The sequence below is a fragment of the Diaphorina citri genome, unplaced genomic scaffold (assembly GCF_000475195.1).
Source record: "Diaphorina citri unplaced genomic scaffold, Diaci psyllid genome assembly version 1.1 scaffold34, whole genome shotgun sequence".
Taxonomy (NCBI): Eukaryota; Metazoa; Arthropoda; class Insecta; order Hemiptera; family Psyllidae; genus Diaphorina; species Diaphorina citri.
In genome coordinates, this window is record NW_007377471.1 from 343,805 (window position 1) to 370,658 (window position 26,854).

Sequence of the window (26,854 nt, forward strand, 5' to 3'; positions counted from 1 at the left end):
AGAGGCCATCAATCGGGTTATCATGTCTCATCCGGGGCCGTTCGAGGCTTCAACGGGCCACAGGACCAATTCCCGATTGGACCTTACTATCATATTATGGGAAATTGGGAAAACTTTGAACTACATATTTCTGACTCCCCATGAGCTCACGTGACGTGACGGTGAGTTTTTCTACCTTAAGTTCCGAAAAACTATCAGACCAAAGCCACGGGATCACATTCCAGAGGTCCAGGTTCTATTCCCAAATAAATACCATTTTCTCCGTAGCGAAATCTCGGGGCAAACAGTTAGTTTCAAATAAAGACATTAAAAAATAAATGTGCAATTGAATGTGAATATACAAAAACAAATGAAACAATGCCATAAAAAAGCATGTAAAAAACAAACAATGAGAGTTATATATTATGTAACTTTATGTACCTAGGGAGATCTATACAAACGAAAATAAATCAAATCATGAATCTTTGTGGTAAAGCAGAGAGCTTTTTCACAAATCTTGTGCGTATCACAGCATTCTCATCTTGTTTATCCTACCCAATTAGGACTGTAAAGTCTCTTTACCCCAGCAGTCTAAACAAAAGTTGGGCCCTGCTTGCTGGTCTCACCGATACTGATAAGATACTGATAACGTGGCCGTGCATTATTCAAAGGGGAGACAGTCAGAGTATTATTAGACACAGGACACAATATTGTATTCGAGTTATTGGACGGACAGGACAACGCGGGAGGACACGGGTTCGATTCCAGCGGAGACATGGAATTTTATCCTCATCAATTTGAATAGAATATATATTATTATGTACCCTGTTTATACTGCAAGAAAGAAACTGAGAAGTCCCTTTACTCCCATAGTCAAAACAAGGTCTTCATGTATTTGGTACAGAACTTACCTTCCTTACGGCGTTTGGGGTCTAGAATAGAATATATCTTTTGGTTATCCTAGCAGATTAGGACTGAAAAATCCCTCCCATTACCTGGGGTGCAGTCTAGACAAGGTCTAATATATTATTTGATGGGACACTACCTTTATTTTTCTCTCCCCTCCCTCCTAATTAGCATTCACCAAACTTAATACATAATGTGATTCAGCGATTTAGATCGGCAAACTGTATACAATACATATATCAGTTTATTAGCTTCCCCTTTGGAAAATCTCAAGACACACGTCTGATAGTAAAAATGAATCACCACCATTCCATTCCAATATTTCCTTGTTTATTTAGGTTTATCACTAGTCACTTCAGTTGTCATGGCAACACTCATGTAAATATCTATGTGTATTCCTGTCATAGCGACAGAAAAACATGCTCTCTATATATTTCAAACCGAGAACCACAATAGAATCAATAGATATTGTACAAAATTCTACATAATGTAGGCCTTGTAGGCGCATAAAAAAACCAACCAACTCAATAAGTAGCAAAAATCCAACCAACTTAATAGAATGTATTTAAAACGAGTGCCGAGCCTAGTTAGCTGAAGTTAGCGCGCCTGTAAGCGCTAGGTCGCGGGTTCGGCCTTTATCCTTAACAGATAAGGTTCGTTTTCGGACCGACTGGCTTTAATATCCTATCTTCCTCTCTTCAATTTCAATTTCAGGACGATTAGATCTCTGTTGTTACAGTTTCCTCTGTGAAATCTCTTTAAAACAGTTCTGTGTCGTAGCATGTCCATCCAACGGCTGGCTTCTTCTATCCTGTCTTCCTTCTCTCTTTGATTTTGGGTTGATAAGACCTTGGCAGTAACAATTCCCTTTCTCAAACTTCTTGCAAATAATAATAATAATAATAATAATAATAATAATAATAATAAAATCAAAGAGATTTGATAGAGGGAACTGCTAAGGTCTTATCGTCCCGAGATCGCCCTCGTTAGATGGACGATATAGGAGACACAATACTCTCCCCATTAACTTTGGTTCTGGGTCAACAGACCAACAAAAGAGCACCAGAAATGACATAAAGTAATCAATCCCGGGACCTTCTGCTTGGGAAGCAAGCGTGTTACCACTTAACAATCTGTGCTCCGCCCCTGTTTTTTCGATGGACCTCCTCCCAACTTGAACCTACGCCACTATGTATGCGTTTAGTTTTTTTTTTTCCAATGCACAATAGTCTTAACCTTGAAATGATTGTTGTTATTACTGTCGTCACTATTGTGTTGATTTTTCTCCAAGACTCGTTCACCTATTATTATAGGTGGGTAGCCTATTAAGAGAGGTGTATGCGTTAATGGGTTTTTGTGTGGACTAACCTCAATAACCAAGGCACCTCACCCCGTAGTTTTTATTATGATTATGATCTGAACCAGACTTGTAGATCTCTCCCTACCTCTTTCTGTCTGCTAGTGATGGGTAAATACCCTGGGTGTTTACCCGGGTAAATACCCAATTTTTATAAATACCCGGGTATTTTCAATTTTGGGCTCTTAAGTTCCTCAGTCGAATTTTGCCCGGGAAATTAAAAAAAAAATCAAGTGACGATGTTTTTTGTTTATTTTTCTTCTTTTTTTTAAATACCCGGGTATTTACCCATCCGGGGGGGGGGGTGGATAAATACTCAATTTTTATTTACCCACGACCCATCACTACTGTCTGTGTATCTCTCTCCTTCTATGTGACCGACAGGAGAGGTCTACAGTAAAAAATTTCAGTTGGACCTTGGAAAAATGGTCCGAGGCACGACGGAGATTCCGACCGTCCGATCACGCCTAAAATCCAGAAATTACCTTCGAACTTTTCTACCACATTTCATCGAAATCCTATTAGTTATAAATCTGATTTTTTCAAGAGGTTTGACAGAGGGAACTGTAACTGCCAAGATCTTATCGTCCCGAAATTGAAAAGAGAAGGAAGAAAGGATAGGAGAAAGCCAGCCGTTCCGAGAACGGACATTATAAGTTCAGGATAAAATCCGCAGAATCCTGTGGTCATTAGACAATTTTCACCAGACGATAAGCAGGAGTCAAACAAAACATATGAGAATTTGACGAGAACAGAAAGTTCAAAGACTTCATAGCTTGTTCACTATGGAAATATTGAGGAGCAAAATACAATACAGCTGTCCCCATGGCACCTGGGTGTCGCATCTGATATACAATATGAGACAAATAGAATAGACCAGGGGTTTCCAACTTTCATGTGTATGCGGGCCACATGCTACAATGGGAGGTACTTTGCGGGCCACATATGTACATAGGGGAGCATTGTAGGACCCCCCCCCCCCCCACTTTTCAGAAGAGAGCGAGAGAGAAAGAGGGAGGGAGGGAGAGAGAGAGAGAGAGATGAAAGATGAAAGGATAGAAGATGGAGGAAGAGGCGGAAAGTGAGAGATGAAGAAAGGATAGGAGTGGAGAGACTAAGGATAAAAGAGGGATAGGGAAGAGATTTAGGACAAAGAAGGGCAATAGAGAAAAGGGATAAAAATGGGGGAGGGGAGAAATGTCTGATTTTTAATGCAATTAGCCTGATGGGAAATGTAATTCCGACAACTTTATCGCAGATTATTTAAATACCCACCGATAATAATTCTAAAACAAAGCCTCCCAGGGTCGGCCTCGCTACTCACCTGTTGAGTCCACATTTTGGCCTGGGCGCGGTCGCGCATGAAAACCTTACCAAATACAATTCCTCCTATCAAACCTCTTGAAATAAATTTAATAATAATTCTAAAACAAAGCCTCCCAGGGTCGGCCTCGCTACTCACCTGTTGAGTCCACATTTTGGCCTGGGCGCGGTCGCGCATTTCCGCCTCGTAGTCCGTAACGCGGCCGTTGTTGTTGATGAAGCGAGGTCCGGTGAACGGGTGGCGGGGGTCGCAAATGATGGGAGGTATCACAGATAGAGAGTGGCGACGACGGTCCTCAGCCTGGGGGAGGGAAGGAGATTAATCAAATGAAAGGGCCCACATCTGTGGCTGAGTGGTCAAGAGCACTGACTCTCAACCCGCAGGTGCTGTATCCCGGGGGCAGGGCGGAAATTTTCTAACCAAAATTTTCCGTTCTTCGATAGCCATGGATGTAAAAGAATGTGCCTTGAAGTAATGCGAAAGCTTGATTTTTTTTTTTTAATAATTTTAATTCGTGCGACCTTAGGCCTTTTACAATTTCCACAATTTTGCCCGAGTCTACTAGAAGGTATATTGAAGATTAGCTTTTAATTGTTATCACCAAACGTTTAAAAATACTTCCAAGAATTCAGAAAAATTTGTCAGACTAAAGGGAAGCAAATACCAACTGTCCCGAAAAGTTAAAAACCACTGTCTGTTTGTTGTGCGATACTGTTTCTTATGCAATAATGTTTGTTAAGACCCTGGTATTGGCAACTGGTAAACATTCTCATACTTTATCGATCTCAAGCACATAAGAACACCTGAGGTATATCTATATCTCTCTCTCTCTCTCCCAATAATTCAATATCTATATTCTATCTCCTATCGCGCAACACCAAGCTCCCACGTTCACTTTGCTTCCCCCCTACGCTCCGACGACAGACACCTACTCATCGCTCCCTCCACGCAAAAGTTCAATACTCTTTACGAACAGAGACGAGCACAGAACTTTAATAATTCTCAATCTTACAGTGGAGACTTATTTCAAGTGACACGAAGTTTGACCAGGTGCTTGAATATTACTTGAACGAATGATAACTGTCTGGCTGGAGGATATTAAACAGGGAGTAGACCAGCTTAGTCTGGCTGAGGGAATTTTAACAGGGAGTATACCTGCCTGAATTTCCCTTGCTAAAGAAATAGCAAAGGTTGGGTGCGAAGGGCATCCACTCGTAAAATTTGTAGCCAAATGTCAGTCCAAAGCAATCACCTTAGTTAGAGGGCTGATTGAGAAGCCGACAAAAACGCCAACCCCGTCTGTACACGGGAAGAGGCGAAGAGGATAAGCGCAGTTTACAATGCACAGTATATTTCTCTACATTATTAGCAAAGTGCGCAGCACATTAACCCGTTTCTATGCGCAGGGCAGTACATACCCTAGTTTATAGAGAGCAGTTTACTTACCCTAGTTTCGATGCGCAGGGGCTGGATCAGGTCGGCTTTGACGAGACCCGCAGGTCCGTCGCTCAGTCTTAGTTTCTTGGAGGGAGGGTTGAGATCAATAGGGGAGGGGAGGCTTATCACTAGGCCCCCGTGCTCAGTCCTAGAATAGAATAGAAATTAGAATTTCATTAGGATAGAATAGAATAGAAATTGGAATTTCATTAGAATAGAATAGAATAGATTCTATTAGAATAGAATAGAAATTAGAATTGGGAGAAGAAAAAAAAACACTACCTATCTTTACCTGTTGTATCTTATTTCATTGTCATTCCCCACTACCACTATTAATTTACATTTACCTTTTTTTTCTAGTTAATTCCTAGAATAGAATAGAAATTGGAATTCCATTAGAATAGAATAGAATAGAAATTAGAATTGGAAAAAAAAAACATTACCTAAGTACCTACTTTCCTTCCTATACGTATAAAGTCGGACGAAAATGGGCTAAAATTCACCTTGTTTTTCTAAACCCCGGGGACCTCCCGCGCGGACGGACCTTATCCTAAACAGATAAAGATCGTTCTCTGAACGGCTGTTTTTCTCCCATCCTGTCCTTCTCTTTTCAATTTCGGGAAGATAAAACCTTTGTGGCCACAGTTCCCTCCAAGTCAGTACTTTCATATTACATACTATAGATCAGGGATTCCCAACTAGCGGCCCGAGGGCCACATGTGCCCCGCCAGGCTTTTTTTTTGGCCGCGAAGCTTTTTGGGTGGGTCCCCTAGGGCTTGATTTTTTCTCTTTTACTATGGGATGCACTCCCAATGTAGCATGTGGCCCGCACCGCATGCGTCTAATGTAGCAGTTGTTTCATTGCTACGAAATACTTATATTATAAGAACGAGATCCATTCACATTTCACACACTGATCGCTCTATCTCTAGAACCACAACACCTAGAGAGCTGAAATTTGGTAGGAATATTCCTTTTATGGTCTAGGTGTGCAATAAGAAAGGATTTTGCGAAAATCTAAACCGATCTGAGATATGATCAATTTTCGATCGCTAAAACCACAATAAAAAATACACAGAGTGCAGAGACTGCGGGAGAGAAAACTTTTCCTCGCTCGCCTAATATTTGAGTTTCGTTTATGTTTTTAGTTTGATTAAAGGGACTTTTCAGTCCTATTCGGGCAGGATAAACAAGGTATATTCTATTCTATTCTACCTACTTTCCTTCCTATAAGTATAAAGTCGCACGAAAATGGGCTAAAATTCACCTTGTTTTTCTAAACCCCGGGGACCTCCCGCGCGGACGGACCTTACCCTAAACAGATAAAGATCGTTCTCTGAACGGCTGTTTTTCTCCCATCCTGTCCTTCTCTTTTCAATTTCGGGAAGATAAAACCTTTGTGGCTACAGTTCCCTCCAAATCAGTACTTTCATATTACATACTATAGATCAGAGATTTCAAACTAGCGGCCCGAGAGCCACATGTGCCCCGCCAGGCTTTTTTTTTGGCCGCGAAGCTTTTTGGGTGGGTCCCCTAGGGCTTGATTTTTACTCTTTTACTATGGGATGCACTCCCAATGTAGCATGTGGCCCGCACCGCATGCGTCTAATGTAGCAGTTGTTTCATTGCTACGAAATAAAAACGGCCGTGGAACACTCATCTTAAAAAAAAAAAGTTTAATAAGTTCCCTATAGACTTACACGTGAGCCGGGGAGGTTAGGTAAGGTTGAGCTGTGAGGGGGATTCGGGTTCGAATCTGGGGGGAGGCAGACGATGAATTGTCCAGCCGAGAGTTGGGTCGGGGCAGGTTCTCACTCACTATCATCTGGAAAATTGAAAAAAAAAAAAAAAAAAAAAAATTTAAAAATGAATAATTAAAAATATTTCCTACTAATATTCAAAAAAAAAAAAAAAGATATTGAAAATGAATCATTAATAATATTTCCTACTAATATTCGAATTGACTTACAGATTAGAAATGTATGTAGAGTGAGTGAGTTATAAAAAATAACCACTCTTTTCAGTGGACTTCTCTCAAGCAATGGGTTGCATCCTTCCCCTCGTAAATTTTTTGTAGCCAAAACCAAAGGTCAGCCCAAAGCATTCACCCAAGCTAGGGATGATTGAGAGGCTGACGAAAAACGTCTGAGTCTGAACACAGAAAAAGGGAGAGAAGAAGAATTAGTCGTATCCTAAAATATGTAACTCCCTCTGGGTATAAGATTTCTTTATACATCTGGGAGTGGACTACGAAAGGGTAGTTCTTCTTTGTAACTTATTCACTATTTAAGTACACATCTCTACAGAGACCTATCATTAGTTTCCACCCTGCAACTAAAACTTGGGAGATGAAACTTTTGTGTCGCTCAGTATGTATGAACTTTGCCTGAGCTATGGTCATTGGTTCAACTTGATTGCATGATCAGATTTCTTTATACATAGATAGGAGTTTGTTCTCCGTGTACCTAATAGCTGACGATCAAAGTAAACTATGCCGTCCCTCTCAAACATAATCAAATCTATATTCACCCGGGTTCAAGTCCCACTTGGGGCGAACTTTGTCCTAAACAGATACAAAAAAGGTTCAGTCTCGGAACGGCTTTTTTTTTTTTTGAGGTTTGATAGAGGGAACTATAACTGCTAAGGCTAATGTCTTATCGTCCCAAAATTGAAGAGAGAAGGAAGACAGGAAAGGAGAAAGCCAGCCGTTCTGAGAACGAACCTTGTCCGTTCAGGATAATCGTGAGTTTTCGTTTCCTCGTTTTCGCATTGATCGCAACATACAACTCGGGCAGGACCACTGCAAGCACAACTACTTTCTATTTTACAGTTAGCTTGTAGAGAGATAGACGTATAAATCAGTAAATACTGCATAATGTCTGTTATAGTCATTCTCCATAACTTGCCGCTGATCTTGATAGCGTAGTGGTTTCAAATGCGGGAATAAACTTATTTCCTCGTTTCTCGCATTGATCGCAACATACTACTCGGGCAGGACCTCTGCAAGCACAACTACTTTCTATTTTACAGTTAGCTTGTAGAGAGATAGACGTAGAAATCAGTAAATACTGCATAATGTCTGTTATAGTCATTCTCCATAACTTGCCGCTGATCTTGATAGCGTAGTGGTTTCAAATGCGGGAGAACACGGGTTCGATTCCGGCGGAGACATGGAATTTTATCCTCGTCAATTTGAATAGAATATATATTATTCTGTACCCTGTTTATACTGCAAGAAAGAAACTGAGAAGTCCCTTTACTCCCATAGTCAAAACAAGGTCTTCATGTATTTGGTACAGAACAGGTGTAAAGTTTCATCACAATAGAGGTGTTGGTGTAACAGTGGCTTTAGCATTAACCGATTGGTGATATTGGAATTTGTATAGAAGCTGAATCCATCTTTTGGTGCTGTTTGCCTTTACACCTAAGCTTCAGACTGGGCCTTTTGTGGACCGAGTTAAGCTGATTCCTAGCACTGAGCTCGAAGATCCGGGCCATCTTTAGTAGCTTTTTTGTTAGGTGCTTCCCATGGATGTTACATAAAATTGTTTGTAGGAGATATCTTGCAAAGGATTGGGGCTATATTATTCTGTGACATAAAACTCCACATTTTTCTATCTAAGGTTTTTTATTCTCATTTGAAAGCTGAATTAGTGATGTATGAATCTCTTCTCCTATCAATGTTCTCAGATGTCACAAAACGCTGTTCTCAAATTTCTCAGACCCTAAGTACTATCTCAAAGAAATTCGTTTGCAAAGAGATATCGAATAGAACAAAGGATTATAGAGGGGAGAAAGCTCTTTTCCCCCTCACCAAATCATTTTGCCATGTGAATAAAAAAAATTCCCCCTCACCAAATAATTTTGCCATGTGAATAAAATTCAAAATAAGTACGGTACAAGTACAATGCACAATAGGTACCATGTCCGACTATTTGCTATACAATACTCGAGTTTCTGGCCCTAATTGGAAACGTGTTTTCTCCAAAAATGGCATAAATAGGGTGAGAGGCCCTTTGGATAGGCTCTTCCTGTGTCAAAGTCTTCTTAATCGTTGGAATTTGTATAAAAGCTGTATCCATCTTTTGGTGCTGTTTGCCTTTACACCTAAGCTTCAGACTGGGCCTTTTGTGGACCGAGTTAAGCTGATTCCTAGCACTGAGCTCGAAGATCCGGGCCATCTTTAGTAGCTTTTTACTTTCTATTTTTTGTTAGGTGTTTCCCATGGATGTTACATAAAATTGTTTGTAGGAGATATGTATCTTGCAAAGGATTGGAGCTATATTATTCTGTGACATAAAACTCCACATTTTTCTATCCAAGGTTTTTTTATTCTCATTTGAAAGCTGAATTAGTGATGTATGAATCTCTTCTCTTATCAATGTTCTCAAATGTCACAAAACGCTGTTCTCAAATTTCTCAGACCCTAAGTACTATCTCAAAGAAAATTCGTTTGCAAAGAGATATCGAATAGAACAAAGGATTATAGAGGCGAGAAAGCTCTTTTCCCCCTCACCAAATCATTTTGCCATGTGAATAAAATTCAAAATAAGTACGGTACAAGTACAATGCACAATAGGTACAGTGTACATGTCCGACTATTTGCTATACAATACTCGAGTTTCTGGCCCCAATTGGAAACGTGTTTTCTCCAAAAATGGCATAAATAGGGTGAGAGGCCCTTTGGATAGGCTCTTCCTGTGTCAAAGTCTTCTTAATCCATTGGACCCCAATTTGGGACGAGTTTTCCTCAAGAAGGGTTTCAATTTTAGTCAATTGGAAACCAGCCGAGAGCCTAGTTATAGTTAGCTTGAAGGATAGCGCGTCTGCCTTGTAAGCACTAGGTCGTGGGTTCAATTCCCGTCCGGGGTGGATTTTATCTAGATAAGATTTGTTCTCGGTACGGATCCTGTCTTCCTTCTCTCTTCGATTTTGGGTTGATAAGACCTTAGCAGTAACAATTCCCTCTCTCAAATTTCTTGCAAAAAAAAAAAAAAATCAAAGAGATTTGATAGAGGGAACTGCTAAGGTCTTATCGTTCCGAGATCGAAGAGAGAAGGAATACAGGATCGGAGAAAGCCAGGCGTTCCGGGAACGAACTTTGTCCGGTCAGGATAAAATCCGCCCCGGGCAGGAATCGAACCCGCGGCCTAGCGTTTACAAGGTTAAAATAAAATAATAATAATTTGGCCTCAAATTTGAGGGGCTGTTCTACTTACGTGGGCATTATAGGGTGGGGGTCTATAGTGGAGCTGGCCCGCAGTGGTCGCAAAGTGCGACACGAAGCGGACCGAATTGGGTGGGGCTCCCCCGTACGGGTGGGAGGAGGAGGGTTGGAGGGGGAGGCGGGGCTTGTAGGGGGAGGCGGTGGAATCTGAACTGGGTTGAGCATGACTGGTTCTGCTGGAACAGAAGAACGAAGGAGGCGTGATTAGTAGGTCATCAAGGGTATAACGTTGAACTCTTAATCAAAAATATGTCTACTTTTACATAGGTAAATACTAAGGCCACGTCCTAAGAAGAGAAGAAGACTCCAACATTAGAAGTATATGGGAACACCAACCAGAAGGACGGCGGCCGAGAGGAAGACCGAAGAACAGGTAGAAGGACCAAGTCAGAAAGGACATGATCTCACACCCAAAGATGCTTAGCTTTCAACCGAGCTTCATGGAGGCGAAAAGTTGGCGAGGCCAAATACCTACAAGGGTATGCGTGGAAATGGATGTAAGTAAGTAAGTAAATTACTATTTTTTAATTCATTTTGTCTTTGTCGCTTTAACTATTTGGCTGTGTCCTGTCCACACATAGTCGACGGCCATCGATCGACGAGGTGAATCTATGTATGTTGTCGAGGCAGTGTGGACGGTTTCAGTCGACATCGATCGACGGTCACAGCTTTAAGGCTAAAGTAACGTTTTATATTTTACGCTTACGGAAAATGACCTAATGGTCAACTCCGAGCATTTGAAAACAACATATTCAACGCTTTAAACGTTGAAACATGTTTTTTGCGCCGATTCTCGTCAGCTCGTCACATAACTCTTGCCGATAATGTTGTGTTTACCAGTCATTTATTAATTCCCAGCATAATCTTGGCTTAAACACATTTAAACGACTCCAACATTTACTTTTATAAATACCTACAAATCGGCATGATTGTAAAACCTGCGGAACCTGTTGTAAATGGATAGGTAAGCTATAAGCTGTTATTAAGGTATTCTCAATCTCATTAATATAGGTACCTACTCGTTTGACAATTTTCTCTTTTCATCACATGCATTCATACAGCCAAAAGTTACGTTACATCTGTCAATATTATAATGTATGTGTGCTTCTTGTATAGCAAATGTGTTACTAATGTACCTATGTGTTTCTTGGAAGAGAAAAGTTCTGGGCTAATCTATCTGTGCAATTCATTAAGATAGCGTTTTGCTACTGTAAAATATTCAATTTCATTTATCTATGTCTTTGAAATTGAAATTACACCGAAGTCAGACCTGTTTCTAGGTCCTGGATAGCTCTAGTGGCACATGTTAAGCTACTTCAAGTAACTTCAAGATGATTTATGAAAGAAATGAGAAGCTACTTGAGTAAGTAAACTTCAAGATGATCTATGAAAGAGAAATCCATCACAGAAGTAGAACCATATTGAATTTCCATTTGATAGAGGGAACTGTAGCTGCTAAGGTCGTCCCGAAAGCGAAGAGAGAAGAATGACAAGATAGGAGAAAACCAGCCGTTCCGAGAACAAACCTTATCCGTTTAAGAAAAATTCGAAAATTTTCGCCGTGGGTGGGAATCGAACCCGAGACCCAGTGCAGGAGCTATTCTACTTTGTATTGTGATTATCATGACAGGACTTCTTTCAGATGTGAAGCCAGATATCGCTTAACACAATCGGGTTTGCTGTAGCACCATTTAAACACAACATAATCTGGGGAGAAATTATGTTAATGCCTGATGGTGCCTGCCTTTGTGGCGGAGTGGTTAGAAGCACTGACTCTCAACCCAGAGAAGCTGGGTTTAAATACCGGCCGGGGGCATTGACCAAACTTTTCCGTTCTCGGATAGGCATGGATGTAAGAGAATGTGTCTTGAAGTGGTGATGGGTTCAAATCCCAGATATAACACAAAGAAACGGCTCTTCGGGTTCAAATTCCAGCCCTGGTCGGGAAGTTATTGTTCCCCGATAGACATGGATGTAAGACTTGTAAGAGAATAAGTAGTGTTGTAAGGTACTTTTTTCGTCGGTCTGACAAGGAAACACTGTACCATTTTTGGCAGTGCTTTACTTTCCTTATCCTATAGCTATAGACTTATAATAAGGACAGCATTTTTATGCCTATTCCTGATGGTCTAAGTTCTATGCCACACCGAATACCACCGAACGCGAAAAGAAATGATTCGTGAAAACCGCAACTGATCGAGAGAGCATAATAATCGAAAACCAATTCTCGAATTAGATGACTAACAATATTAGGACATGGCCATCTTTACATTCCTTATCCTATAGCTATAGACCTATAATAAGGACAGTATTGTTATGCCTATTCCTGATGGTCTAAGTTCTATGCCACACCGAATACCACCGAACGCGAAAAGAAATGATTCGTGAAAACCGCAACTGATCGAGAGAGCATAATAATCGAAAACCAATTCTCGAATTAGATGACTAACAATATTAGGACATGGCCATGGATTCGGTTGATTTGGCACCAGCGCTTGACGGAAAACACGTACCCTATTGTGTACCTGATACAGTGTTGCCAGCTAGGAGTCAAGTTCAAATAGGCTGAACGAGAGAAATCCGAGCTGAATCATAATGGGAATAATAGATCATTCGATAAATTACATTACATTACTTTCCTTCCTATAGGTAAGGACTTGGGAAAGTGAAAATTTATGAGAATCTTCTTCTCATTCTTCTTTTACTGTGTGTTAATAGATCATTCGATAAATTATATTACATTACTTTCCTTCCTATAGGTAAGGACTTGGGAAAGTGAAAATTTATGAGAATCTTCTTCTCATTCTTCTTTTACTGTGTGTTGACATGGCCATGGATTCGGTTGATTTGGCACCAGCGCTTGACGGAAAACACGTACCCTATTGTGTACCTTATACAGTGTTGCCAGCTAGGAGTCAAGTTCAAATAGGCTGAACGAGAGAAATCCGAGCTGAATTATAATGGGAATAATAGATCATTCGATAAATTACATTACATTACTTTCCTTCCTATAGGTAAGGACTTGGGAAAGTAAAAATTTATGAGAATCTTCTTCTCATTCTTCTTTTACTGTGTGTTTAATCTTGCTATCCCGCTCAAGCGAGGTCGACGTTTCATGTTAGGGTAGAAACACGTGAGCTCACGTTACGTGATTGTAGTGTGTCTGTTCTGAACAAAATTACCTACAATATTATGGGAAATTGGGAAAACTTTGAACTACATCTTTCTGACTCCCCATGAGCTCACGTGATGTGACGGTGTGTTTTTCTACCTTCAGTTCCGAAAAACTATCAGACCAAAGCCACGAGATCACATTCCAGAGGTCCAGGTTCTATTCCCAAATAAATACTATTTTCTCCGTAGCGAAATCTCGGGGGAAACAGTTAGTTTCAAATAAAGACATTAAAAAATAAATGTGCAATTGAATGTCAATATACAAAAAAACAAATGAAACAATGCCATAAAAAAGCATGTAAAAAACAAACAATGAGAGTTATATATTATGTAACTTTATGTACCTAGGGAGAATATAGAAATTTACAAACACATAGAAACCAGTCAGTGGCGTGTACTAAATGGAAGCTGGGGAAGAATAGAATCGAATCTTATTCTTTTACTGAACCTTTTCCCAATCTAATTTGGGGTCGGACCTACCTTCCTTACGACGTTTGGGGTCTAGAATAGAATATATCTTTTTGGTTATCCTAGCAGATTAGGACTGAAAAGTCCCTCCCATTACCTGGGGTGCAGTCTAAACAAGGTATAATATATTATTTGAAGGGATAATACCTTTATTTTTCTCTCCCTTCCCTCCTATTTACCATTTACCGAACATACTTAATATGTGATTTGGTAATTCAGCCGATGCGATGTTAAACCTGTATTTTAGAATACCAGCAGATCGGCAAACTATCGATTTATTGCTTTCCCCCTTGGAAAATCTCAAGACACACGTCTGATAGTAAAAATGAATCACCACTATTCCATTCCAATATTTCCATGTTTATTTAGGTTTATCACTTGTCATTTCGGTTGTCATGGCAACACTCATGTAAATATCGATGTGTATTCCTGTAATAGCGACAGAAAAACATGCTTTCTATTTCAAATCGAGAACCACAATAGAATCAATAGATACCTATTGTACAAAATTCTACATAATGTAGGCGCATAAAAAAAAAACAACCAATTCAATAAGTAGCAAAAATCCAACCAACTTAATAGAATGTATTTAAAAACGAGTGACGAGCCTAGTTAGCTGAAGTTAGCGCGCCTATATGCTCTAGGTCGCGGGTTCGACCTTTATCCTAAACAGATAAGGTTCGTTTTCGGACCGACTGGCTTTACTATATCCTATCCTCCTCTCTTCAATTTCAGGACGATTAGATCTCTGTTGTTACAGTTTCCTCTGTGAAATCTCTTTAAAACAGTTCTGTGTCGTAGCATGTCCATCCCGTAGTATGTTAGATGGACGATATAGGAGACACAATACTCTCCCCATTAACTTTGGTTCTGGATCAACAGGCCAACAAAAGAGCACCAGAATTACCAGAAATGACATTAAGTCATCAATCCCGGGACCTTCTGCTTGGGAAGCAAGCGTGTTCCCACTGAACAATCTGTGCTCCGCCCCTGTTTTTATCGATGGACCTCCTCCCAACTTGAACCTACGCCACTATGTATGCGTCTAGTTTTTTTCCAATGCACAATAGTCTTAACCTTGAAATGATTGTTGTTATTACTGTCGTCACTATTGTGTTGATTTTCCTCCAAGACTCGTTCACCTATTATTATAGGTGGGTAGCCTATTAAGAGAGGTGTATGCGTTAATGGGTTTTTGTGTGGACTAACCTCAATAACCAAGGCACCTCACCCCGTAGTTTTTATTATGATTATGATCTGAACCAGACTTGTAGATCTCTCCCTACCTCTTTCTGTCTGCTAGTGATGGGTAAATACCCTGGGTGTTTACCCGGGTAAATACCCAATTTTTATAAATACCCGGGTATTTTCAATTTTGGGCTCTTAAGTTCCTCAGTCGAATTTTGGGGCGTGATTAGTAAGTAGGTCATCAAGGGTATAACGTTGAACTCTTAATCAAAAATATGTCTACTTTTACATAGGTAAATACTAAGGCCACGTCCTAAGAAGAGAAGAAGACTCCAACATTAGAAGTATATGGGAACACCAACCAGAAGGACGGCGGCCGAGAGGAAGACCGAAGAACAGGTAGAAGGACCAAGTCAGAAAGGACATGATCTCACACCCAAAGATGCTTCAGCTTAGCTTTCAACCGAGCTTCATGGAGGCGAAAAGTTGGCGAGGCCAAATACCTACAAGGGTATGCGTGGAAATGGATATAAGTAAGAGCTTTCAACCGAGCTTCATGGAGGCGAAAAGTTGGCGAGGCCAAATACCTACAAGGGTATGCGTGGAAATGGATGTAAGTAAGTAAGTAAATTACTATTTTTTAATTCATTTTGTCTTTGTCGCTTTAACTATTTGGCTGTGTCCTGTCCACACATAGTCGACGGCCATCGATCGACGAGGTGAATCTATGTATGTTGTCGAGGCAGTGTGGACGGTTTCAGTCGACATCGATCGACGGTCACAATAAGTAAGTAAATTACTATTTTTTAATTCATTTTGTCTTTGTCGCTTTAACTATTTGGCTGTGTCCACACAGTCGACGGCCATCGATCGACGAGGTGAATCTATGTATGTTGTCGAGGCAGTGTGGACGGTTTCAGTCGACATCGATCGACGGTCACAGCTTTAAGGCTAAAGTAACGTTTTATATTTTACGCTTACGGAAAATGACCTAATGGTCAACTCCGAGCATTTGAAAACAACATATTCAACGCTTTAAACGTTGAAACATGTTTTTTGCGCCGATTCTCGTCAGCTCGTCACATAACTCTTGCCGATAATGTTGTGTTTACCAGTCATTTATTAATTCCCAGCATAATCTTGGCTTAAACACATTTAAACGACTCCAACATTTACTTTTATAAATACCTACCTACAAATCGGCATGATTGTAAAACCTGCGGAACCTGTTGTAAATGGATAGGTAAGCTATAAGCTGTTATTAAGGTATTCTCAATAAATCGGCATGATTGTAAAACCTGCGGAACCTGTTGTAAATGGATAGGTAAGCTATAAGCTGTTATTAAGGTATTCTCAATCTCATTAATATAGGTACCTACTCGTTTGACAATTTTCTCTTTTCATCACATGCATTCATACAGCCAAAAGTTACGTTACATCTGTCAATATTATAATGTATGTGCTTCTTGTATAGCAAATGTGTTACTAATGTACCTATGTGTTTCTTGGAAGAGAAAAGTTCTGGGCTAATCTATCTGTGCAATTCTGCTTCTTGTATAGCAAATGTGTTACTAATGTACCTATGTGTTTCTTGGAAGAGAAAAGTTCTGGGCTAATCTATCTGTGCAATTCATTAAGATAGCGTTTTGCTACTGTAAAATATTCAATTTCATTTATCTATGTCTTTGAAATTGAAATTACACCGAAGTCAGACCTGTTTCTAGGTCCTGGATAGCTCTAGTGGCACATGTTAAGCTACTACAAGTAACTTCAAGATGATTTATGAAAGAAATGAGAAGCTACTTGAGTAAATAAACTTCAAGATGATCTATGAAAGAGAAATACATCACAGAAGTAGAACCATATTGAATTTCCATTTGATAGAGGGAACTGTAGCTGCTAAGGTCGTCCCGAAAGCGAAGAGAGAAGAATGACGAAGAAGGGGAGGAAACCGATTCGGTCCCAAAACCTGTTTTTTGATACCAATTGGGTCCCGAAATCGCGAGGGTCAGTGACCAATTGGGTCCCGAGTTTGAGAGGGTCTAAGTACCGATTGGGTCCCACACTTTAATTGGTACCTGATTTATCTACCTGTCGCTATTCTGATCTGATCTCCAAGGGGGATTAAAGAAAAGGTCATGGGACCGAATTGACGTTCTTCCTGAAGAAGAACAAATAGGAGGAATAGTAGGAAGAAAACGACGAAGAGGAGGAGGAGGACGGAAAAACAGGAGAAGAGGAAGAAAAAGGAGGAGGGGTAAGAGAAGAAAATGAAAAGGGGAAGAATTAGGAGTAGAGAAGGAAACAAACAGAAAGTTGAGGGCTTCAAGGAACAAAACAAAATTTAAGGGATGGAAGAGGAGAAAAGGAGGAGTAAAAAGAGGCAAATTAGGAGTGAAAATAGGATAGCAGACAAGTTAAGGGTTGTAGAGAGGTAACAAAGGAATGGAAAAGAGAAGACAGAAGTGGCGGAGAAAGGCAGAAAAGGACGGAGAGAGGAGGGAAAGAAATTGAAAAGACAGGGGCGATGACGTCATTACACAAACACAGAATTTACTTCAAAGTCACGCCATTTGTCTCGTAGCTAGTTACTTCCGCCGTAAGATTAGATAAGTTAGTGCAGAAAAACGGTCAAAAAAGGACTTCGGACCCAAAGGTCCAAGTTCAGTCATTCAAATTCCTCTGTATTTCACAAATTAGTTGCATAATGATTCATTTTTTGCATTTCACGAAAAACTGTGACTGAAAAATTAGAGGAAACTGCAAGTAAAGTCCATGTCCATTTATACATACATATTGTGTCTAAATCATCTGATAAATAACCTGATAACTCTGATAAGTGCGATGAGGCCATTGAAAGCCGAATTGTAATGTAAATTGCTCGAACAGTGGTAAGCTGGGAATACAGAGTAAGAACTAAGAAGTACAGAGGCCATCAATCGGGTTATCATGTCTCATCCGGGGCCGTTCGAGGCTTCAACGGGCCACAGGACCAATTCCCGATTGGACCTTCCTAGCACCAATAAATTTTATACAAACGAAAATAAATCAAATCATGAATCTTTGTGGTAAAGCAGAGAGCTTTTTCACAAATCTTGTGCGTATCACAGCATTCTCTTCTTGTTTATCCTACCCAAATAGGACTGTAAAGTCTCTTTACCCCAGCAGTCTAAACAAAAGTTAGGCCCTGCTTGCTGGTCTCACCGATACTGATAAGATACTGATAACGTAGCCGTGCATTATTCAAAGGGGAGACAGTCAGAGTATTATTAGACACAGGACACAATATTGTATTCGAGTTATTGGACGGACAGGACAATTTCCCTAAACAATGTAGACAGACATAAGTAGGGACATGCATACACAATTACACATACCCCATAGTTAATTTCACTTTAAAAAATAAAGAGAGAAAGAGAGAGCATAAAAAGGTCATTAAAAGGTTGAGGTCGAGAGAAGTAAACAGAGAATCATCAAGAGAGAAAAGGGAAGAAAGAGGAGAGAGGAAGGAAGGAAAACAAAAGAGAGAAGATGAGAAGAAGAAGAAGCAGGGAAGAAGAAGAAGCAGCAGCTAAAGAAGAAGAAAAAAGCAGAGGAAGAGAGAGAGAGGTCAGCCAAGGTTGAGGATCAGGTTGAAAGTTGAGAGAGGAATCAAAGTTCGACCCGATAACACGGGATAGCTACGGCACCCAATCAAAATAACGAAAGAGAACAATAACTTCTCCGATCTTAACCCTTTCACCCTTAAAGGGACAATACGTCCCACGAGCTCAGCATTAATCATACCGGCACAGGTTGTTCAACTTGCTGTAGCCGGGGCTAACAGCTCCTGTAATGTCACCTTGGCCAGTGTGCCTTTCCCAACAGGAGACAAGGGCTAACCGAACGTCCCCAGGTGCCCTCCGGGAACCGTTGGAAATCAATATTCCAATCCATGCCGATCCGGACTGACTAAAATATTCAACTTAAAAAGGAGAACCAAAAAGGTATCAATATTTTACAGAACTTCAAAAATTATAGTTTATTTGTAAATTAAATGCCTACATGTTTCAGAGGGGCTCCGTTCATCTTCAGGGCTTCACAAAACACTTAAACAACGAGGTACACAGAACACAGAAAGAGACTAGAGAAATCACAGAAAGAGGGTAGGTAGGTATAAATGGATCTTGATTTTATACTATAAGATTTCATATCCATACATTGAGCGCAAATAGTAGTTCAACTATACCTCAAAATATACCTACAGTCACTATCAATGGACCTTTGACCTTCATAATGCGCGACAAGGTCATTCGGATGTATTCATATTTTACAGAACTTCAAAAATTATAGTTTATTTGTAAATTAAATGCCAACATGTTTCAGAGGGGCTCCGTTCATCTTCAGGGCTTCACAACGAGGTACACAGAACACAGAAAGAGACTAGAGAAAAGATCACAGAAAGAGGGTAGGTAGGTATAAATGGATCTTGATTTTATACTATAAGATTCCATATCCATACATTGAGCGCACATAGTAGTTCAACTATACCTCAAAATATACCTACAGTCACTATCAATGGACCTTTGACCTTCATAATGCGCGACAAGGTCATTCGGATTGAGCGATGGGGATAATAAACACCACACACACGTCACTCAATGAATAGATCAGTTGCGCTTACTTGGGTGATGTTTCAAAGTCATAGAGCGGGAAAAATGAGGACCAACGGAATTTTTCTTTTTCTTCTGGAATCATTATTATTTTAAAAGTGGGATATATCATCCCAGACCTATCGAAAAAATTCCGTTCTCAATGTTTTTCAAACATTTCTTCTGTGATCTAAGACGTCAGTAAAATTCACTTGGCTAACTTATCTGGTTTTGTATCCAGATCGATTTTTGTTCAGTAGTCCTAGGAGACCTAGGAGGACATTATAGTCTAAATAATAATAATACCTACCTGATTAGAAAAAATGAAAGATTCTGGTCCTAAAATAAGTCGGGGTGAAAGGGTTTAAAGCCACTTCTCATGATAACCAGCTTCTCGTTATCCTCAATGAATTCATGACTATGTGTGTGGGGAATAGATTGTGCGTGCCATTTAGATGATCTTTGTGTTTGTGAGATCTACAGATTTAGCCACAATGTTTACCCTAACTAGGGTAAAGGGACTTTTTGGTCTCATTCGAGGAGGATAAACAAGGTACATTCTAATATTCTAACTTCCTGGCTAAATTCTAGGCTTACACGCCGGAGGTCGTGGGTTCAATGCCCGGCGGAGTTTTTTCGGTTCTGCGCTTGTTGCCCGGGGTGGATTTTTATCGTAAACCGGAATTCGCTCCGGAATCCCGCTAGTTCATCACGAGGCATGGCCAAACTTTAACTTTTTCGAACGGCTGGCTTTCTTCTATCCTGTCTTCCTTCTCTCTTCGCTTTCGGGACGATAAGACCTTAGCAGTTACAGTTCCATCTATGAAACCTATTCAAATAATAATTAATAATAACGTGCCTTGTATGACAATAATGCAACCCCGGTGCAGCAGGCAGACGAAGGAGAAGATGATTTAAAACTTGAACTGTGTGAAACGGTAACAATATGGCAAGTCAAGTATACTTCCGCTCTAACGTTACAAACCGGAAGACTATGTATGTGTGTGGAATAGATTGTGCGTGCCATTTAGATGATCTTTGTGTTTGTGAGATCTACAGATTTAGCCACAAAGTTTACCCTAACTGGGGTAAAAGGGCTTTTTAGTCTCATTCGAGGAGGTTAAACAAGGTACATTCTAATATTCTAACTTCCTGGCTAAATTCTAGGCTTACACGCCGGAGGTCGTGGGTTCAATTCCCGGCGGAATTTTTTCGGTTCTGCGCTTGTTGCCCGGGGTGGATTTTTATCGTAAACCGGAATTCGCTCCGGAATCCCGCTAGTTCATCACGAGGCATGGCCAAACTTGAACTTTTTCCGTAAAATTTTTCCGAACGGCTGACTTTCTCCTATATCTTCCTTCTCTCTTCGCTTTCGGGACGATAAGACCTTAGCAGTTACAGTTCCATCTATGAAACCTCTTCAAAATATAATTAATAACGTGCTTTGTATGACAATAATGCAACCCCGGTGCAGCGGGCAGACGAGGGAGAAGATGATTTAAAACTTGAACTGTGTGAAACGGTAACAATATGGCAAGTCAAGTATACTTCCGCTCTAACGTTACAAACCGGAATCTTTCATCTGGATGCTACAAGCTACAGTTATCACCGCAAGTACATAATAAATTTTCACCTTAATATCTGGTGTACATATTTTATTTTTTACTTACTTGTAATGTAAGGGATATTATTCTAATTCTCTGTATTGTTCAGAGTCCCTACATTTGGCTCAAGTCGACAGGTTCAACCTGTTGGGAAAACGATGTAGATGTTATTTAAATGAAAGTCTTTTTCTAAAGATGTTTGATAGAGGGAACTGTTTTTGCCGATGTTTTATCGTCCTGAAAGCAAAGAGCGAAGGACAGGATAGAATAGGGCCAGCCGTTCCGAGAACAAACCTTCTCTGATTAGGTAAGATAAAGTTCGCCCGGGGCGGGAATTGAACCCGCGAAGAGTATTCCTCCACCGTTTGGCACATTTTAGGTAAATTAAATAATTATGAATTTAAATAAACAGGTTAAGTGTTGAAGATCAACTATCATGCTGGGGCAACGTGAACTAATAATAATAACGTAGGCACCAGATAGACACATGTGAATCTGGCAAAGCAACCTGCATCGTAAGTTGTATACAGGGTTAAAGTTAAAGAGTGTCCAATTTTAATAGGGTTAAAAATTCTCCACGACTATTTAGAGCAGTGGTGGGTTCCCTATGAACTACGAGATATTTAAGATGATGACCCATGTGAGCCGATTACATAGGTAGATACTTATTAAACACAGTTCATTATGAGAATAAGTTGTCTAAGAGTCCAAACAATATTAAGTGGTCCGCAGACAAAAACAAGTGGATTTGGAGTTCGCAGTCCACCACTTCAAAAAATGTCAACAACCCCAGGTATAAAGGCTGCAAACAAAGGAGCAGAGTTGAATTTGGGCGCAAACTTTTACCTCCCCGGGGGGTTGATTCTATATGAGAATAAGTTGTCTAAGAGTCCAAACAATATTAAGTGGTCCGCAAACAAAAACAAGTGGATTTGGAGTTCGCAGTCCACCACTTCAAAAAAGTGTCAACAACCCCAGGTATAAAGGCTGCAAACAAAGGAGCAGAGTTGAATTTGGGCGCAAACTTTTACCTCCCCGGGGGGTTGATTCTATCAAGGTCGTCTACAAGGTCATAAGATTAGTTTGATTAAAGTTCACCCTGTTTACAGATTATTTTATTAAATTATTATTAAATGCTGATAACACAACTGCATGGGGAATTAGGGAAGATAAGATAATCCCAAAGCCAGGGGACCAAGTCCACAAATCAAGCCGTGATTATGACGAAATGAGAACGTCGATTTGTCAATAAACAAATCTATGTACCTATAAAGTAAAACAAAATTAGAGCAATTTACTCAAATACTCAATACATATGTGTACACAACACTAATAAAGTGGCTCAGTAAACTGTAGAACAAAGAACACACTCAGAAGAAGGGGCTTCATTGGTTCAATCAAGCCTCACTCTAATGAACAAATGTTCTTAAGATGTTTAATGTAACTTGTGTGCCACTTAATAAACCAATCGGGAGTAATACTAAAATAAAGAATTTCCCAAATGAGGCACCTGCGTATCCCCCCCAAAAAACCGTTCGGACCGAAATTCTAATGAGAAAATAAGAAAATTTCCTTAATGTGTAAACATTTTAGCCTTATAAACTAAGGTAGCAGCTGCTTCATCCATTCCTCCGGAACAAATCCGGCAAAGTTCCGGCTAAAGTTCATATCCTGATGTATGCAAAACTGCGAGCTTGATGAACACACACGTAATGACACGTTCTCTGAGCAAGAAATATCACACACATGGGCAAATAATATGTGTGTGCCTGTGCAAATGCTAAGAAAATCCCGTGTACGAGTAAACAACTTGCATCATCAAAATTACATGGAAGACAAAACACATCGACATTATGAATAGCAGCATTATCGGTAAAATTCATTATTATAATCATATAACTAACACAAATATTGGCATTATTATCAGTAAATTTATCATTATATTAATTATCATAACTATAACCAACATTATAAATATTAGCAGTATCAATAAAATTTTAAATTAGCATTGTAACTAACGTCAGTCAAAGTATTATTCTAATCACAATCACAATTGTAATCATCATTATGAGCACTATTGCTATTGTAATCAACATCATCATATTTGTAATCATTGTAAAGCAACTCATATTAGCATTGTAACTAACGTCAGTCAAAGTATTATCACAATCACAATTGTAATCATCATTATGAGCACTATTGCTATTGTAATCAACATCATCATATTTGTAATCATTGTAAAGCAACTCATAACTCATATCACAGCCAGATCATCATCATTACAACCAACCTCGCGTAATACATACCTCAATATTAGTGGTTAGAATGATGATAACATTTTTTTATTATTCAAGAAACATCATCATTACAACCAACCTCGCGTAATACATACCTCAATATTAGTGGTTAGAATGATGATAACATTTTTTTATTATTCAAGAAAATTCATGATGATGTTGATGTCGATAAGAAAGAAAAAATAAAAAAAATTACATTTTTCTCTTCAGTCTATGTAACCGTATGTAAACACGTACATAGTTCCTATGTAACGTTGTACATAGGGCGAGGGGGGGGGCATATACAGGAGGTGCACCTAGCTAATCTCAAAGTATATGGAACAATGTACAATAAGTACATGGAATAAACAACATGTAAAGAAATAATCATATGGCGCGGCAAATGGGGGGAACACAGTGTTGCCAGACGGTTTTTCGTTTAAGGTCATACGATCAAGAACACTTGGCAACGTCTCGCCCCCCTGCTCAGTTTTGATAGCACCTCTAGCAACCTGGCATTCCAAGTATTATTCCAACATTATTCAACCACTATTCTGTTATTATTCAAGTATTATTACAAGTACTATTCTGATAGATTGTTGTTGTTATTGTTCGTACTGCTAGCTGATTTCATAGTTATTCTACAGTCCTTGTTGTGCTGCTAAAATGGCTGTGTAATTGTTTCGCTGTGACTGCAACGCATCATGCGGTGTTGCCAGAAGAGGGGGGGGGGGCAGAGTTGCCGGGTTGTGCACTCTCTCTGTTCATGACCACATCAGTCTTATTCTGTTATTATTAAAGTATTATTACAAGTACTATTCTGATAGATTGTTGTTGTTATTGTTCGTGCTGCTAGCTGATTTCATAGTTATTCTACAGTCCTTCTTGTGCTGCTAATGGCTGTGTAATTGTTTCGCTGTGACTGCAACGCATCATGCGGTGTTGCCAGAAGAGGGGGGGGCAGAGTTGCCGGATTGTGCACTCTCTCTGTTCATGACCACATCAGTCACGGTGTATTGTTGTGTTCCATTCAACCGTTGTGTTCAGATAAAAGAAACGAGGAGGAGAGGAGCGTTTGTGTTCTGGTGGTTATGTTCTGTGTGTTGTCTACAATCTACTGTAGAATGTAGTGTTGCCAGACCATCTAATAGCTACATACAACACTATTCCTGTTATCCTGGACAGAATTATAGGATTCAAGTCTAACCATTGTACATAATATGTATATGAAAAGACTGCGGAACTCGAGGGACTTTTCAGTCTCATTCTGACAGTATAAGGAGCAGGGTGTATTCTATTTTACGTCCAGAGATCGGTGGTAAAGAGATCCAGAGATGGCCCCCCTATTTTACATCCAGAGACCGGTGGCGATTTGAATTGCATTGGAAGAATAGTTCAATGAACTGTGAAGTCCTTCAAAAAGGGGGCCTGTACGCGGCCCCCCAAAAGCTCGGTGGAACCAATGGTTTTCACAAACGTTTGCGCAAACCAAAAAAATCTTCAACTTGTCAAAGATTTTTACGTCAAACCCGGTTTGAACGTGTAACCACCTGTTCAGTCCATACCTCAAGCCTCCCGTCAGTCAGCACTCAGTTTTTGTGATAACAACAGTGTTTTTCTAATTAAAACTTGAGAGAACGGAGCACACAGACACAGAACAGGCGTGAAAAGGCGAGAATTATCACAAGACTAAGGTTTATGAAAACCGGGACTGAGGTTTGTGCAAACCGGGACTGAACGTTTGGACGCGAGCTGATTTCTGTCACACTGGACTGCAGTCCGGGACTGAGCGTCTAATAACATGTAAAGAAATAATCATATGGCGCGGCAAATGGAGGGAACACAGTGTTGCCAGACGGTTTTTCGTTTAAGGTCATACGATCAAGAACACTTGGCAACGTCTCGCCCCCCTGCTCAGTTTTGATAGCACCTCTAGCAACCTGGCATTCCAAGTATTATTCCAACATTATTCAACCATTATTCTGTTATTATTAAAGTATTATTACAAGTACTATTCTGATAGATTGTTGTTGTTATTGTTCGTACTGCTAGCTGATTTCATAGTTATTCTACAGTCCTTCTTGTGCTGCTAATGGCTGTGTAATTGTTTCGCTGTGACTGCAACGCATCATGCGGTGTTGCCAGAAGAGGGGGGGGCAGAGTTGCCGGATTGTGCACTCTCTCTGTTCATGACCACATCAGTCACGGTGTATTGTTGTGTTCCATTCAACCGTTGTGTTCAGATAAAAGAAACGAGGAGGAGAGGAGCGTTTGTGTTCTGGTGGTTATGTTCTGTGTGTTGTCTACAATCTACTGTAGAATGTAGTGTTGCCAGACCATCTAATAGCTACATACAACACTATTCCTGTTATCCTGGACAGAATTATAGGATTCAAGTCTAACCATTGTACATAATATGTATATGAAAAGACTGCGGAACTCGAGGGACTTTTCAGTCTCATTCTGACAGTATAAGGAGCAGGGTGTATTCTAGTTTACGTCCAGAGATCGGTGGTAAAGAGATCCAGAGATGGCCCCCCTATTTTACATCCAGAGACCGGTGGCGATTTGAATTGCATTGGAAGAATAGTTCAATGAACTGTGAAGTCCTTCAAAAAGGGGGCCTGTACGCGGCCCCCCAAAAGCTCGGTGGAACCAATGGTTTTCACAAACGTTTGCGCAAACCAAAAAAATCTTCAACTTGTCAAAGATTTTTACGTCAAACCCGGTTTGAACGTGTAACCACCTGTTCAGTCCATACCTCAAGCCTCCCGTCAGTCAGCACTCAGTTTTTGTGATAACAACAGTGTTTTTCTAATTAAAACTTGAGAGAACGGAGCACACAGACACAGAACAGGCGTGAAAAGGCGAGAATTATCACAAGACTAAGGTTTATGAAAACCGGGACTGAGGTTTGTGCAAACCGGGACTGAACGTTTGGACGCGAGCTGATTTCTGTCACACTGGACTGCAGTCCGGGACTGAGCGTCTAAACGGCCCTTAAATGCTCTCCTATACTGGGCTGGCAAAGGAACTTTACAGTCTCATAGTCTCATCCTAGCAGTATAAAAGAGGTATATTCTATTCTATTCTCTGCTATACAGCATAGAGGAGCGTAATAGGAGTATATTCCACGCCGAGAGAGTAAATCCCTGAGCTATTGTGTGTGAGTTCACAAGAAGTGGAGTTTTTGTCTATTCCCATACTTTTCCTCTCTATAAAAACTATCCTTTGCAAAGGATATACGGAAAGCCCAAGTAAAGACTTATGCGTGCTTTTAGGT

The 26,854-nt window shown here is 40.1% G+C and overlaps 1 protein-coding gene across 1 annotated transcript in view; it reads right to left on the reverse strand.

Moving 5' to 3' along the window:
* The window catches only part of LOC103511607 (nuclear receptor corepressor 1), an 84,829-nt gene that overhangs the window by 16,647 nt on the left and 41,328 nt on the right, over nt 1–26,854 (reverse strand). The window contains exons 3-6 of the mRNA XM_026825358.1: nt 10,223–10,406; nt 6,704–6,828; nt 5,013–5,151; nt 3,705–3,866 (exon numbers count right to left, since the gene is read on the reverse strand). Coding sequence (XP_026681159.1) covers nt 3,705–3,866; nt 5,013–5,151; nt 6,704–6,828; nt 10,223–10,406 — 610 coding nt within the window. The remainder of the gene's footprint in view (nt 1–3,704; nt 3,867–5,012; nt 5,152–6,703; nt 6,829–10,222; nt 10,407–26,854) is intronic.